The 17,281-nt window shown below is 35.5% G+C and overlaps 1 protein-coding gene across 1 annotated transcript; it reads left to right on the plus strand.

The window, feature by feature from the left end:
* The first annotated feature begins 213 nt into the window (after positions 1-213).
* LOC144451742 (solute carrier family 2, facilitated glucose transporter member 1-like) lies at positions 214-15,555 on the plus strand. The gene is made up of 12 exons (XM_078142646.1): positions 214-252; positions 1,576-1,677; positions 2,528-2,685; positions 3,163-3,287; positions 9,972-10,087; positions 11,322-11,481; positions 12,377-12,564; positions 13,154-13,267; positions 13,389-13,490; positions 13,881-13,962; positions 14,569-14,696; positions 15,328-15,555. Exons 1-12 carry the CDS (start codon positions 214-216, stop codon positions 15,553-15,555), a joined length of 1,542 nt encoding a protein of 513 aa, XP_077998772.1.
* The last annotated feature ends 1,726 nt before the right edge of the window (positions 15,556-17,281 follow it).

Here is a 17,281-nt window from a genome sequence, read left to right on the forward strand (position 1 = left end):
TATAACCCATAGACTATGAATATGACGATGGGTAGCCCCGCTCGTGTTTGGATAACTTCACCACTCTGCACATGCGCAAATGACGTGAACTATCGCACACATGCAACATCGCCAAAGTTGGACGCTAGTATTTTTTATTTTAAATCATCGTACAACGGGAATTCTATTTACACTATAGCGTATATTATAATCTAGAGAAGACCAAAAGTCCTCATGACGATGTCACAGACCAATATCAAAGAGGACAAAGAAGTAAGTCGTATTTAAAACTTAACATCAATTTTAGCCAGAGGGTCACTGTCCCGCAAAGTTATGGTAGCTCGTGATTGTCATGGCAACATAGTGTGTTGCTAACTCATTACTGTTTAAATGACCAGCAAGTTTATGATTCATAAATTTACACATATTACAACATAATTTAGCAAACAGCCTATGCACCAAAACAGTACATCAATCATTACAAACAACCTTGAGGTGTTTTTTGTTTAAATAATTTATGCAAAATTAACCCTGCAAATGCAAATACTATCTCTATCTTTGTGTACCCTGTACCCGGACCTCTAATCTGTAACATCTTTAAGTACCTTGTATTTACATTTACGACTTCTATAATCTTAATTCTTATGAATGATCACCCAGTAATGTCATAGTGAACTATCTGAATTGTTTCCTACGTTGCTAGACTAGTAGTGATGAGTTATGGTGATAAAGTCAAATAATTCCATAAGCTCAAAACAGTTTTATGAGCGGTGGGATTAATTACAGACAAGAAGAAACAAACATTTTTTTGGCCTAAGGGATTACTTCATTTAAAGTGGCCATATGGGTGAGGACTGGGCGGATTTTTCATTCATGAAATAATTTATCATGGCTTCCTACTTGAAAAAGTCAATGTGAAATGACATCTGTGTTTGTTTGTCACTCAATACATTGCTATTTATTTAATTTGTAAAAGAATGTTATCATGGCTTCTGACTTGTAAACTCAATATGAATCAACATATGACAAGTCCTTGTTTGTAACTCAATAAATTGCGAATAAATTAAAGTGTAAAATCTTTGTTATTGTATGTACAGTAACCAACAATTTACACATTTTCTATCTTTTGCCAATTCTCACCCATATGGCCACTTTAAACACTTCATGGCTGTATTTTGTTTTCAATTGCATACGCGTAGCACGTTATATAATTATCGACGCACTTTGCCGCCTTTTTCTTACAACTACTATGTTACAGATTTAGTAAAATAGCAGACGAACACCTCTTTCCTACAGTATGAGATGCGGGTCGTGTATTCAATGTTTGCTCGTGGTATGGTTGATATCAATAAATATCGTTCATTCTTTCTTTGAGATAAGACACACAGATGCAATCAATAAAAAGAAACGAAATCCACCAGGACACTGACGATGAACAAAAAAACAGGCAGGTAGGCAGACAGACAGACAGACAGACAGACAGACAGACAGACATACAGACACTCACACACACACACACACACACACACACACACACAGATTTATTTAATGACAATATGACGCCATCTTTTTCTCCTTTTGGTACATTTTACACAGGTAAATGTGACGTTTTTCTTGGTATATGCATCGATAATTGTGTCGCTTGCTGGAATGGGACAATATGGGTACAATGTTGGTGTATTGGCAGCACCGACTCAGGTATGATACAACCTACGAAAGAACACCAGTGCGTTTGCTTAAATGTAGTGAGCTAAGGAAAGATTTTATGCAAAGACAAAATTAGGTGAACACAACAATTTAACTGATAAAAAACAGCGGCTGTCTCTGACGTACGTTCAGGTTACGCTTTTATCAGTTTGTTTATGTCTGTGGAAGTTATAATGTAACACGAACAGTACTCATACGCCATTGTTCTAGCATCATGTAGCATTCTATCAGCAAACAGTCATTAGATCCCTGCTCTTGTGGTGTTTATACTTTGTTAAGTTACCAATACGTTATGTCTCATTCCTCCTTACCACACACTGGTGTTATATCGCGGATTGTAGTTGTTTTGACTGGCATTAATACATTCAAACATATTCTGACAAATGAAGTCACAAAGCCATGTGACAGGGTTTTAGATCAATCGTCTGATTCACAGACGTCCACAATACGAAATCATATCAAGTAGACGGGACTCTTATGTTGTTGTCGACAGTGGTAGTCGGAACTTGGGATAACTAAGAGAATATATGGTGACCACGAGGCAACTCATCGTGTTTGCCATGCCAACAAACAACAAGAAGTACTTCATCCAGACGAACGTTTCGGTTGACATCTGAACTTCAAGCTCACACTTTTCACATTTGCCATTTGCCATTTTTTTCATGAAACTTCTCATGTGCCCTACTAACAGAAGAAACTCTGGGGTCATACATATCTTCATTTCTTCATATTATACCTTATGTCTATATAAACAAAGAAACCACGTTAGCAAAAATGATTATTCATCATTCAGAGATATATTTTTGTGTATGATTTGGTGTATTTCCTTTGATAATTTTAGGCAATACAGGATTTTTATAATCAGTCATACACTGAAAGATATGGTGAAATGAGTCAGTCGACGTTGGACTGGTTATGGGCAATGACAGCAGCAAGTTTCGCCGTAGGTGGTGCCATTGGAGCAATCGTGGCCCCACCTATCTCCGACGTGATGGGCAGGTAAGGGGGTGTCATGGGGGAGGGGGGAGCTGTATATAGAAAGGCTACTCCCCTTCATAAAGCCATCAAACATCGAGACATTCAAATAAATGCATTCCATCTTCATCCAAGACAAAGAGTACCCTCGGTCCAGGTTGGGGAAATTAACCCTTAATAATCATAACATTTATTTTGATCAATTTGGGATTCGACATCTCATGATGACTTTCGCCCCCCCCCAACACCCCCCCCCCATCCCACCCCCAACTGAGCCTCTTATTTCTGGCCATCCTTCAAAACACAAGCTAATAGCATTTGAATTATATGGAAGCCTTGCAACACTTGGACCATACTTTGAGCATGCAGATTGAGTATTGCATCTCGACACAACCATACGAACGTGTGATTCGTGGCATTGTAAAAAGACACTTTTTTTCTGAACGACAGATTTTTCAAGTGACATGTCTACTCCATGGTATATTTTTTATTTATATACAGGAAGTATGGTTTACTGCTAGTCAACGTATTCTCCATCAGTGCTGGCTTGATGTTTGGGAGCAGCAAAGTGGCGAATAATTTTGAATTGGTGATAATGGGTCGTATCGTTGTTGGCTTTTACTGTGGTATGTACGCTCACTTTCAGCTGACTACATTGTCAGACCATGTTAAATTTCAGTTAAAGAAACATCGATTGAGAAAAGTAAATTAAACTACAGGGAATTTAAAATTAATTAGCGTTTCACTCATGGGACACGCTAGTTTTTTTATAGACACAAAAGTCATATTAAAACTTTACAAGATGAATAATTATTTTCAATCACTTAACCAGCAATATATATTTACTGACAATAGGGAACTTGCAATCCAGACTGAGCATGCTCAGATGCAAAGGACTATGGGATTATCTGTGGTTATCGTAATACCTAATCTGGAGCTACTGATAAAAACCCTCCACAATGGTCAGGGTGACTATGAATTGATTATCTGTGGTTGCAAACAATGAAACAGTATTGTTTACAATACCAATTCATTAGTATTTATTATTACATTTCCCATGATGCAACATTCAACATGGCGGATTTGCAAGTTCCCTGTTGTTAAAATACTAATAATTAGACACTGTGCAATCTTAATTAGAGGTCTACTTTATATATCAGAATAAGTTGCATCATGAGTCATTGGGGTGCAGATTTTTAGATGCGGGCCCAAATATCTATAGTGCAGTTACACTCACATGATTGCTACAGACTCATAATTAGAAACCTAGGCAGTGAGGGCTGCATTTTTAAAGGGAAAAAAATCAAGGGCTGGTTGAATTATAATACAGTGGCCTCAGTTGCATTACAATGATATCATCACAGCCAACTTTCTGCAGTCCTGTGGCAGTGCAGGGCTGCTGCATGACTGCAGCAGGACTGCTGCAGCACTGAAATTCAGGACTGCGCGCATGACTGAAAATTCAGGACTGCGTGCATGTCTGAAAATTCAGGACTGCACGCATGTCTGAAATTCAGGACTGCACGCATGTCTGAAAATTCAGGACTGCGCAGCGCGCATGTCTGAAAATTCAGGACTGTGTGCATGTCTGAAATTCAGGACTGCATGCATGTCTGAAATTCAGGACTGCATGCATGTCTGAAATTCAGTACTGCATGCATGTCTGAAATTCAGGACTGCTGCTTGACTGAAATATTTTTGCATCCTTCTATTTCAAGTCAAAGCTATTTTGTGTATGTTGTGTGCATTGATAAGTAGTACACAGAGGATTTTTTATGGGGTTATGGGAATTCAATATCATCATTTCATAGAGTCCAAAAGTATCTATAATCATATTTGCAAGTGTTTTGTGCCTGTAGAATAGTACTTGCTGCAATATTGCGCTTAAAAAACCCAGAAAAATGATGTATTCAAAATTTGTGATTTTTAAGTTCTTGAAAGAGGATGTGCAGGAGGTGCCTTCAAGATATTTGAAATAAAGTCATGGCTGCCTACTTTTAATCACAAAATACATTTTCCGCAATACAAATTTTGTAGTGAATGGTGAATATGTTTACACTTGTGTTCTTCTGTATGAAATATTTTGTAACAATATTTTTGTGGGTGTATATTGACAAAAAATCACACCGAAAATGTACTACTTTGCATAACAACATCATATTTACGCTTACTTAGGGAGTCACTTTACTTGTCCGCCATAGTTTGCAGGTTTTGTATGATATCATGAACAGTAAGTTTTGAGCCAGAAAAACATCAAATTTATTCACTCCTCGGATAATAATTTTGGTTAGTTACACTTCTTTGATACAAAAGAAGAAAGTTCACATATAATACGGATGATTTTAACTGGAACTTCAGAAATTTTTAGACGATTACAAATTGCCAGTCGTCTGCATGCTGTGCTGTCTGCTGCTGTCTGTACAAATTGATCTTCCTACACGGGATGACTGCCACTGACGTATTAATACTTTTTAAAAGAAGAAGCTGGTTGACATATCAACAGAAGTTAGCTTTGGTCATAACTTGCACAGGTGAATAGCTTTATTTATTCCCTCCTCCCCTCACCCATGTCCCTTATGAATCTACTTGTTTCTGTCCTGAATATCGACTCTTTTCACATTCCAGTTTCACATATAATGATAGCTGCAATAATTGTAGCGTTTGATGTGACTTTGAGGGCTTTTTCGTCTGTTTTTGTGCCTTTTTCGTTCCGACGTTTAACCCGAATCAAACGCTACAATTCCTCTAATGCAAATGCAAAAAGACGGAAGCGATTCAGATCTGAATCGCAAAGTTGGGCGGACTTTTCTGCTAAATTACGCCTTATCTGGCAAAATATCGGACATTTCCTAACGCCAACATTAATTACAGCGCCTTCAAGACCAAAAAAGTGTTCAGAGGTACCCCAATTCCGTCAGAATCCCCATTAAATACATTCTTTTTAGTAAGTATATTAAATTTGAATTATTAACAAAATTTAAAGTGGTCATATGGATCTGATGAGAATGGGTATTTATTTTGAAATTAGGCCTAATAACAAAACTGTTAAAATTAAAAAGACAATAGAAAACTGTTGTTCTAATCTGTAATGGTTGTACATCTTATGAGAAGAAACCAATAACACAGCGACCATAGAAAACATTACTTGAACTTGACACTCACATATAAAAAAAAATACTTTAAAAAATAAAACAATCTACCCCCCCCCCCCCACCTATTCTAAAATTGAGTGTAATCAGAACCATACAATTTTTTTTTTTTTTTTTTCATCTTATTATCATATAAATGAAAGGACAACTTTGCTATTTCTAGTACAGAATAGTACAGAAAATGTACATATTTACAACTCAATAACTTAAATAACAGAGTTACTGTATTAAATACATATGAAATGCATTGTATATAAAGTACGTAAACTCAATTACACCATACTCAAGCCAGGTTATTGTCTTTGAACAGAAACTGTGGATAATATATCCTGGCTGTTCTACATGTATGTCACTGGTTTTGCGTTGCCCTAAATATAAGTCAAAACATTCCAAAATGCCATTATCTTTCCAATTTTTGATAAATTATGCTCAATGAGGTATAATTATATTATTGCTCAACATTTTACTTCATTAAGCTGGAAAAGATTTGTGGCCTAAGGGTTTGTCACTACAAGTCGCTAGACGAGTAGTGACAAAGGATCCCATAGGTTACTCATATTTTTATTGACTGAATGAAGAAAAATATTGGGAATAATATATAAGTAATCAGTCCTGTCCCGTCTGCACATGTATCTGTCGCATTCCCATTACAGATAAACACAAATTACTCACTTTAATCACAAGTAAACTCAATTAATAAAACTTTATGGATGGTGATGTTTTAATGTATGGCATGTGTTGAAACATCACAATGCATAAAGTTTGCTTACTTGAGTTTATTTGTGATTAAAATTGAGAAATTTATGTTTATCTAATTTTTGTATGAATCTTTTGAATTTTCTTGCATGTACAATGACAAAACTTTTTGCGGGGTTTTTGCAAGTTATTGAGTTCCCTCTACCATCATGAAATTGGTATATGTTGGTTCACTTTATTTTTTCAAGTAGAGAAATATATTAAAGTTTTTGATACTGTAATCCAAAATTTATTTGTCATCCATTTGGCCACTTTACAGTGACATAAATTAGTCTTGTATTTCTCCTTTTTAGCACAACTGAACTGTGGTTCAGTAGTGCTATAGGGATCGCCCGGCGTCTGTCTGTCTGTCTGTCTGTCTGTGTGTGTGTGTGTGTGTGTGTGTGTGTATGTGTGTAAACAACTTAAACTCAAAAACTGCTGAACCGATTGCCATGATATTTGGTGGGTCCATTACCTTGGGTGTCTAGTTGGGAAATTGTTCAAATCAAAATGATCACATCACAGATGTGTGATTTGGGTCATAAAATGTGATTTTTGGTCAAAAAACTTAAACTCAGAAACTACTAGGCAGATTGGTGCGAAATTCTTAAGGGGATGTAAAGTAAGATTTGTCCATGACGGGATGATTCCAGCAGTGATATGCAAATTAGGGCTAAAAATGTGTCTTTTTGGTTAAAAATCTATAATTCCAAAACTACTGAGCAGATTGGGCTGAAATTTAATGGGAATGTATCTAGGGATGTATGGACAAAGAAATATTAAGCATACCATGATTCCATGAGTGATATGCAAATTAGGTGTAAAAATGTTCATTTTTGGTCAAAAACTTATATCTCAAAAAGTACTTGGTCACCGAGTCTGAAACTTGGTGAGATGTTTCTGCATGTTATTCTTCAAAACATTTTGACAAAATTGGCCCTAGCAACCATGACCACGCCCTTAGCAACAACCAAATGGCAGTATATTTTGGTCAAATAACAACATCATATGGTAGGCAAATGAATAAACATTCAAAAAATGTATGCAAATACCGTAGCAACCATGACCACGCCCATAGCAACAGCCAAACGGTCGTGTATTTCACAAAGATAACAACAGGGATTAATAGACAATTGAATAAACGTTCAAAAAATGTATGTAAATTTGCCTAGCAACAAGACCACGCCCATAGCAACAGCCAAATAATCATGTATATTGCAAAGATAACAGGAATAGAAAGACAAATTTATAAACATTCAAAAAATGTATGCGAATGTGCCTAGCAACAAGACCACGCCCATAGCAACAGCCAAATAATCATGTATATTGCAAAGATAACAGGAATAGAAAGACAAATGAATAAACATTCAAAAAATGTATGTAAATATGCCTAGCAACAAGACCACGCCCATAGCAACAGCCAAATAATCACATATATTGCAAAGATAACAACAGGAATAGAAGACAAATGAATAAACATTCAAAAAATGTATGCAAGTGTGCCTAGCAACAAGACCACGCCCATAGCAACAGCCAAATGATCACATATATTGTGAAGATAACAATGGAGATTAATAGACAATTGAATAAACATTCAAAAAATGTATGTAAATATGCCTAGCAACAAGACCACATCCATAGCAACAGCCAAATGATAGCATATATCGTAAAGATAGCAACATGGTTGGATAGGCAACTGGATAGTCATTCACCAAATGAACACTTATTGTTCGCATGTTAGCATTTTTAAAAACTGTACAGTTGTGCTACAACGCCATTGGCGGTATTTTTACAGTATATGCTACAATTGCTATAGTACTGTATGACAGTTACATCATCTTAATGTGGCCATATGGATGAGGATTGGGTATTTATTTTGGATTTTTAATTTATAAAACAATTTTATCATGGCTTCCTACTTGGAAAATCAATGTGAAACAGCACATTTCAAGTCCTTGTTTGTAACTCAATAAATTGCGAAAGCTTAATAAACGTGTAAAATCTTTGTTATTGTACGTACAATAACAAACTTTTTAGGTATGTTTCAGCTTTTTGCAAAGTATTGAGTTACAAACAAAGACTTGGCATATGTTATTTCACATTGACTTTCCATGTAGGAAGCCATGATAAAATTGTTTTATAAATTAAAAATCCAAAATAAATACCCAATCCTCATCCATATGGCCACTTTAACATTAATTTTGTAATTGTACACTATAACAATACGTTTTCTACTCTTTATGATCAGACTGATATGTTAGGCCTAATAAAAAAAATTGTGTGGTTCCGATTATGCACAATTTTAGATTTTTTATTTTATTTTACTTTATTTTATTTTTATGTGTGAGTGTCTAGCTCAGGTTTTCCATTGTTTTCCAATGGTCTCTGTGTTGTTTATTTCTTCCTATCAGATGTACAGCCATTACAGTTTGGAAGAACAGTGTAATATTGTCTTTTTAAGTTGATGTCAGTTTCTGCATCCACTATTTCTTGTGAGACTTCAAATTTCTTACAATTTTAATATTTCTTTCTCGAATACGTAAAAATAAGTTTAGAGTGAAAAGCTAGGAGGGGTCAAGTAACCGAAACCAAACAATTATTCTTTTTAGGCCTTATATATAGTTTGACAATTTATTTTCCTCCATTCTCTGCAATTGTTTTGTTAAATAATGATGTTCATTGTACATCTTCACTAGTGAAAAATAAGTTCTTGTTTTTTTACTACTTTTGTCTTTAGGGATGCATAGAGAACCTATGAATTGAACAAGTAATGGAGATGAGGCGCAAAAGAAGAGCTTGACAAGAAATTGTACAAAGTTTTCACACAGCTTGAAGAACTATAATTTGATAAACTTATGTATCGGCCCATTTATCCGTACATCTTCCTGAACATAACAGTGCGTTCTGCCATCTACAAGAATCTAAGGCTTTTTTACTGTCACAATAATGAGCTCATATGGGTTATGCAGTTACAGATACTGCACATTATACAATGCACAAGCCAAATTGAACAAAAAAATATGGAATTTATACCCTGGTTGTTCTATAGCTATGTCACGACAATGTGTGTCTTATGTCCAGCGTGCATCTACGTCACTGGTTCTGTGGTGTTCAAAATATAAGTCAAAATGGTCAAAATTGCCTATTACGGTACTTTCCCTTACTTTTCTTTGATATTACTAGACTAGTTATATAAAATAATAGTAGTACTGGTGTAATTATGTTGTTCTCCAAAAAAGTTTCTCCATTCAGCTGGAAAATACTTGTGACCTAAGGGTTTTGCCACTCGTCTAGCATTTTATGACAACTAGTATTGCAAACACAAAACACTGAACAAAGATAATGTCAACATTTCTAACACCTAATGTTACACAGTTTTATATATAGGTGGGGGCTAACGTTACACTTTGAATTTCATTTTAGGCATCGCCATGGCTGTAATTCCATTATTTTTATCGGAAATATCACCAAATAAATACCGAGGTGCTGTAGGATGTAACCAGAAGATTTTTCTAGCAGTAGGTATCGTCATAGCCCAGGTAAGTCAATTTTCAATCTCATTTACATACTTAACTGGTAAGTCAATTTTCAATCTCATTTGCATACTTAATTGGTATGTCAATTTTCAATCTCATTTACATACTTAGTTGGTATGTCAATTTTCAATCTCATTTACATACTTAGTTGGTATGTCAATTTTCAATCTCATTTACATACTTAGTTGGTATGTCAATTTTCAATCTCATTTACAAATTTAATTGGTATGTCAATTTTCAATCTCATTTACATACTTACTAAGTATGTCAATTTTCAATCTCATTTACATACTTAATTGGTATGTCAATTTTCAATCTCATTTACATACTTAATTGGTATGTCAATTTTCAATCTCATTTACATATTTAATTGGTATGTCAATTTTCAATCTCATTTACATACTAAGTATGTCAATTTTCAATCTCATTTACATACTTAATTGGTATGTCAATTTTCAATCTCATTTACATACTTAATTGGTATGTCAATTTTCAATCTCATTTACATATTTAGTTTGTATGTCAATTTTAAATCTCATTGACATACTTAGTTGGTATGTAAATCTTAGCTGCATAATTTGGTAGTTGAAAGTAGAGCCTTTCATCACCATCATAATAGTCGTGATGATTCCACTGTTTATAATACAATGGGAGCCAGTTAAGATGACAGAAAGTCACTGTCAATAAACATTGCTCAATATTATCGTCTAGCTCAACAAAAAATTGTATATTCTATTCCACTGAAAAGTCTGAACGAAGTATATGTTCTTACAATGCAGTGCATTGGATTTTATGATGATAATCTGTTTATATAACAGTACCTCAAGGAAAGAAAATGTAGCCAACGTTAGAAAGATTTTTATTCTGGGTGATGAAAAGAAGCTGTTGTAAACTTAGCAAGTTTTTGTGAAGCCAGACGATGACATGTTGCAGTGTTAGTAAGAATATTGTAGAACTAGACGGTAAATTGTAGGAATGTTCGTAAAATTCTTCAGACTATAAAATGTAGCAATATTAAGATCATTGTAGAGACAAACGATAGAATGTAGTGTTTTTATTTCGTGCGAGACAAAGATTTGTTCCACTTCAAATTGCTTCCATTGTATATTTATTTTGTGTTGGTTCGGTGCATTTTATTTTCTGATCCATACTGGTTCAATTTGTGCTTTGTTTTGATATTTGTAAATTAATTTTTATTCGCTGTTTTCATTCACTTATGTTTACACTTATACACCAGGTACTTGGTATATTCGTATTGAATACAGACGATACATGGCATTATCTGCTGGCAATAACAGGGTTACTCTCTGTACTTCATTTGATTCTGTTTCCTCCATGTCCTGACAGTCCACGTTGGTTGTTGATAACTGATTACAAACCTGCAGCAGCTAAGAAAGGTAAACTCATAAGGATAGAGATTATCTGACAAATACAATAGAAGCCATCTTAAACAGAACGCCGTCTGCATTTGCTATACCTTGTCATCTGCTCAAAACATTTTACAACTGTTGATTTCAGACTGTGGACGAACCTATTACAAACAGGGAAAGTAAACAAATGAATTGGATTAATAAAAGACAATGTAACGAATAAGGTTTTTTTACGTCTCGTAGCAGATCTGGCGAGATATGCAAATATGCCTAGCAACGGTTATTAAGCACGTATGCTAGTAAGATTTTGTATGACGTTCTTTTTCTGGTTAACTGGGTCGTATTGTAAGTAAAACGAACAAGCGTGAAAATAATAGTAGATTGTATTCAGAGTGAAGTGAAAACTGAAAATATTATGACATGTACAGTCTTTTTCTAACCATATTTCTTTTCCATTGAATCATAACCACAACGAGTCAATACAGAACTAAGATGCACAAACAAAACTGATTACTAGTACAAATGGAGAACTTGCACTCCAGACTGAGCATGCTCAGATACAAAGGAATATGGGATTATCTGTGGTTATCGTAATACCTAATCTGGAGCTGCCGATAAAAACCCTCCCACAATGGTCAGGGTAGCTATAAATTAATTAATCGTGGTTGCAAACAATGTAACAGTATTGTTTACAATACCAATTCATTAGTATTGATAATCAAATTTCCCATGATGCAACATTCAAGATGGCGGGTTTGCAAGTTCCCTATTGGAATACTACGCGGCACGGTATTATAGTAACAGGTCGATTTTCCACCACCTTTTAAGTTTTATGTAGAAAATGATATACTGTACTATAAATATATATCAAGCTTTTTAAGTTTTGATAATTTCTCTTTGTTATTCATCTTCCCATTTTAAGCTCTAGAGAAGTACTACGGTGCTTCTGACGTCAACTGGGCTGTTGAAGAAATAGTTCACGAACATGCTGAGGAATTGAAAGAAGAAAAAGTGAGCTTCCTTGGTTTGTTTTCAAACCCGTCATACAGGATACCTTTACTCATCAGTGCTACAGTGATGTCATCGGTGCAATTTTGTGGAATTCCTGCAGTGAGTAAAATAAATTCAATTTCGTTAAACCTAAGGCCTAAACAATTCTTTCTGGTCAGGGCGCGCTTCGCTTAAATACCCCCACCCCCACCCCCTGATCTCTTTTTGTGTCACGTTTTGACCAGCCAATGCAGTCTGCAGATCCAAGGGAAAACACAAAAATAACCCTCCCTACATTAATTGCTACTTCAGTGAAGACAACTGCAGAACCAATTATGAACAAGCAAATGACATCTGCCAAACATACACACTTGCTGTAAAGTACTAAATAAAAAGAATAGTAATAAGGAAATAAGGGAGTCATATTTTACAAAGCAGCTGTAAATGGAGGGCCATACTTGAAAAAAAAAAAAGAACTAGGAGAGGGTCACATTATTATTACCTAAGTTTCAAGCATTTTGTGATTTGGGCATCCCAACGCTGCCACAGTGCTACATCCCACTGCGGCAACATCCCAAACAAAGTCTGAATGAAGGATGAACATGGGTCATTCATATACCTCCCTCCGAGCTGTGCCTGTTGGGGGCTAATAACAATGTATGCTAATAACAATGTAATAGTGTTTACACACATGTAAATTATTTGACAGATGTACATATATGCTGGTGCTGTGTTTGAAATGTTATGGCCGGATGACCCGGATGCAGTGAATTATGCCATATTAGGAATGGGTCTTGCCGAACTATCTGCGTCCTTAATAAACGTAAGTGTGATAAACTTCTCATGAAACATTTAGATTTAAAGAAAAAAATATAATATTAGACCGAATTTTTTTTTAATTAAGGAAACTTTATCAAATCAATTGTATTTGTTGTTGTTTGTAGGTTTTTGTTATTGATAGAGTTGGTAGACGGCCATTACTTCTATATACGTGTGCCTTCATGGCTTTCTTCAATGGACTTATAACACTTTCACTGACGTTAGCGGTAAGTAAATGTAATTCTACACGATGTCTTCCTGTGACATAGATGTGTTCATGTGACATAGATGTGTGTCTGTGTCTGTCTCTGTGTCTGTGTCTGTCTCTGTGTCTAGATCTGTGTATGTAGGGGACAGTGTTTGCCAGACTACAGTACATGTCAAATATCACCCTATGACTTGTCAATTGTGATGTATCAAACTATTAACTTGAGAAATACAGTAACATATAATCATTTGCCTCAGCCTTTCTTTATGGTAGCTTAGTATTTCTTTGTATCTAAGTAATTGACACCGCCTTCCTTTGGGAGTATCACGTGATTGGAGTCAACGTTAATATAGTTTCTTAAGTCTTGCCTTGAAAGATGACGTCGAAGGTTACTCAATTCCAATTTCAGAATCCTAACAGTGCAGATGCATGGACGTATGTCAGTATGGTGTGTATCTACTGTTCAATAGTAGCGTTTTCTCTTGGACCCGGTATGTATATGTATGTGTGTGTGTGTATGTATGTGTGTGTGTACGTTCGTGCGTGTATGAATGAATGAATGAATGAATGCTTGCATGCATGCATGATGTATGTATGTCTAGATCTGTCTGTATGTATATGTATATATGTGATTATGTATCTGTGTGTCTATGTGTATGTATGTGTGTATGTATGTATGTATGTATGTATGTATGTATGTATGTGTATGTATAAATACATGTATGCATATATGTATGTGTGTATGTATGTATGTATGTATGTATGTGTGTATGTATGTATGTGTGTGTGTGTGTATGCGAGCATGATGTGTATGTGTCTATTTATTTATCTATTTATTTAAGGGTGTCTATGTGTGTCTATGTATGTATCTATGTAGGAAGGTAGGTAGGTAGGTAGGAAGGCAGGTAGGCATACTTGTTGTATGTATATCTGTTGGTTTGTTGGTTGGTAGGTAGGTAGGTAGGTGCATGAGTACGTGCGTGTGTGCGTGTAAATATGCATTACATTGTGAGTGATTTTCTTTACATCCGTCCACGTATATTATAGTCTTTGCTACTCCACTTTCTGATCGAATAAGATGCCACATTATCTTTCAGCAAACGTATCTTTCATACTTACTCCGGAACTTTGGTCTCAAGGTCCAAGACCGATAGCTGTTAGCGTTGCTGTTCAAGTCAATTGGTGGTCAATGTTCCTTATCAACATGCTATTTCCGTTTCTACAAGTAAGTTACATCCATTATTTTTGAAATAATATGAATTATATGTTGATCAATATATACAATGTTCAAATGCACAGTTTAAGACCCAATAGTATCCATAAATTAGTGTTGATTGTTGAACTATTTCTAAAACCAAAGAAAAAAGATGACTTAAATATTTGCTACTAAAAGTATTGTATTTCATAGCAGACTGGATTTGTAATATTAGAGATAGTAAGTGCAGATCACTTTGTGCCCAAGTCTAACTTTATGACACGACAACAACACTACAGGTAATACTTCAGAATTAAAGGTGATTCCACTGTGTGCTGAGAAATTGCAATTACAGTCAGCAGGATACTTTTTGAACCATTTACTTCATTAAAGTTCCCAAATTTCAGGAACACTGTGAATGAATGTTTGCTCACATACGTGCTCGCCCAGGGCTCGACATCACAGTATAATCAATGACGTGTTTCTCTAATCATCCGTAGAGGGCAGCAAATTCATTTATTATTTCGCCAAAATGAAGCCCGGGAGTGAGTAAATATAGAATCAAATATGACCGCCCTTATGGGTTGTACAGCAATACATAGCTTGTGTAAATTTGTGTTATTACTTGTTATAACAGTTTGGTTTCCTTTACATCATACAGGCTGCTATGGATACCTATATGTTTGCACTATTCATGGTATTTATGGTTTACTACACCGTCTTTACATATTTCATGGTACCGGAGACAAAACTAAAGAGCTTTGAGGAAATCGTAGCACAATTTCGTCACACTGGGAAGTCAGGGAAGGGGCATACTGATGATGTAACTAATGACATCGAAATTACTGATCTAGATATTTCTAAAACTTCGACTACAAAGTGGGAATAGTTACATATCACTGACCTAATATTATTCCTTGTTACAAAAATAGTCACATAAAGGGCTAAGTCAATATGAGTCGAAGTCGGGGAATGGTGAATCTCTCAACCCAAGTCTTGAGTTTTGTCAGAATCAGCTGAGTGAAGAACAATGTTGAAGATTGAAATAATACTATCTTTGTAAACTCAGGCGATAAATGGCGATTTTGAACTTTATAAATACGAGTCGAAGGCGGGGGAGGGTTACTCTCCCGTTCAGTGAATGTGAAGGGGAAACATGTCCTGTAGCCTTGACATTATCATTAATTTTCTTGTCTGACTGCTTTTTTCTGGTGTTATTGTGATTTTCCGAATATGAGACTGAAGCTGAGGCTCAATATGAGACTGGCCTCATATTGTCCTCCAATGTGAATCTGATTCTGAATCTGAGACTAACTTTATACACGTTACATATATTCTGTTTGCTCTCTATTACAAAATGCGTGTGTTAACTTTTCAACGTAATTGTATTGTGTATGGTATGTAGTTATTAACATAATGGTGTAAGTGTTGAGAATTCTGAAGTGGTATATAAATCTACGCCCTAGTACAGAGCAAGCAAGGCAATAAAGAAACAAACACACACACACTCACACACAGACATGGAAAAAACAAAACACTGCAAGAACGTCGGAAGAGCTAACGGAGACAAAAACACAGTGCTCGACAGTCTTGATAAGACAGAGACTCGCGAGGATGGTGACAATGTGCAGGTGGACACGTCTGGGAAATCGGTATTTGCTATATTTTATTTCATTTTATTTTGAGGGAAAATATTGGAAACCTTCGTATAAGGTAACTGTCGTAGTCATGGGTTCGACCAATTGTAGGTGTATGGGTTTCAGAAAGGGGTTTTTTGATTATATTAAAATCTATTTACATTTATTTATGTGGAAAATGTTCAGTTAAATTGAAATACCGATAATAGGTGCATCGTTCATATACTTGTAGTACCAACTTGACTGCAAGGTATGAAACCATGGCATGCAAAGTTTGGTGACTTACTTTGCAAACATATAAGCAATGAAAGCCATAAAACCCAGACATAGCAATATGACTGTCCTACACAATCATTTATAGCGTTCATATTAAGAGTAGACGTAAGCTGTTTTGATAATAATTTGATTATGAACCCGGTACATATGTCACCATAATGACAGACGAGACAACCCTTGTCTGCTCTAGGTGACCAATCTGCAAACACTATTAGCAATCAAAGCAAGTGAACAGTCATTGACTAGAGGGTAAACATAGAATCTAATGTGATGTCGTAAAAAGTCGACTGTGGAGTGTAACCACAGTTGTGAGGAGATCATGAACACTGTGCGTAGTCGGTTGTTCCTTATCTGTCAACAGTTGTAGGACAAATGATATGTCTATAATTTCAAATTGTATTAAATGTACACCTCAGAGTGGCACACAGTGGATGAGCTTTTTATGGTTGCATAATATGGATATTTATGACTTTCACATAATTCACCTCAAAGGTGTTCAACTTTAAACCTTAGTACCTGAATTTTAGTTCCCCATAAATAATTATCACCATGTAGTATTGGTCCCGCCTAATGTAAGCATAAACTAGTTCCACTGACACTGCATTGTAAACGCACATATGATATGGAGGTAGTGTATATCTCACTATTATTTTATGATTCTAGCATAATTAGAACATTCCCATGTAACGTTTGACAAACCTT

This window comes from Glandiceps talaboti, chromosome 21, assembly GCF_964340395.1.
Source record: "Glandiceps talaboti chromosome 21, keGlaTala1.1, whole genome shotgun sequence".
Classification (NCBI taxonomy): Eukaryota; Metazoa; Hemichordata; class Enteropneusta; family Spengelidae; genus Glandiceps; species Glandiceps talaboti.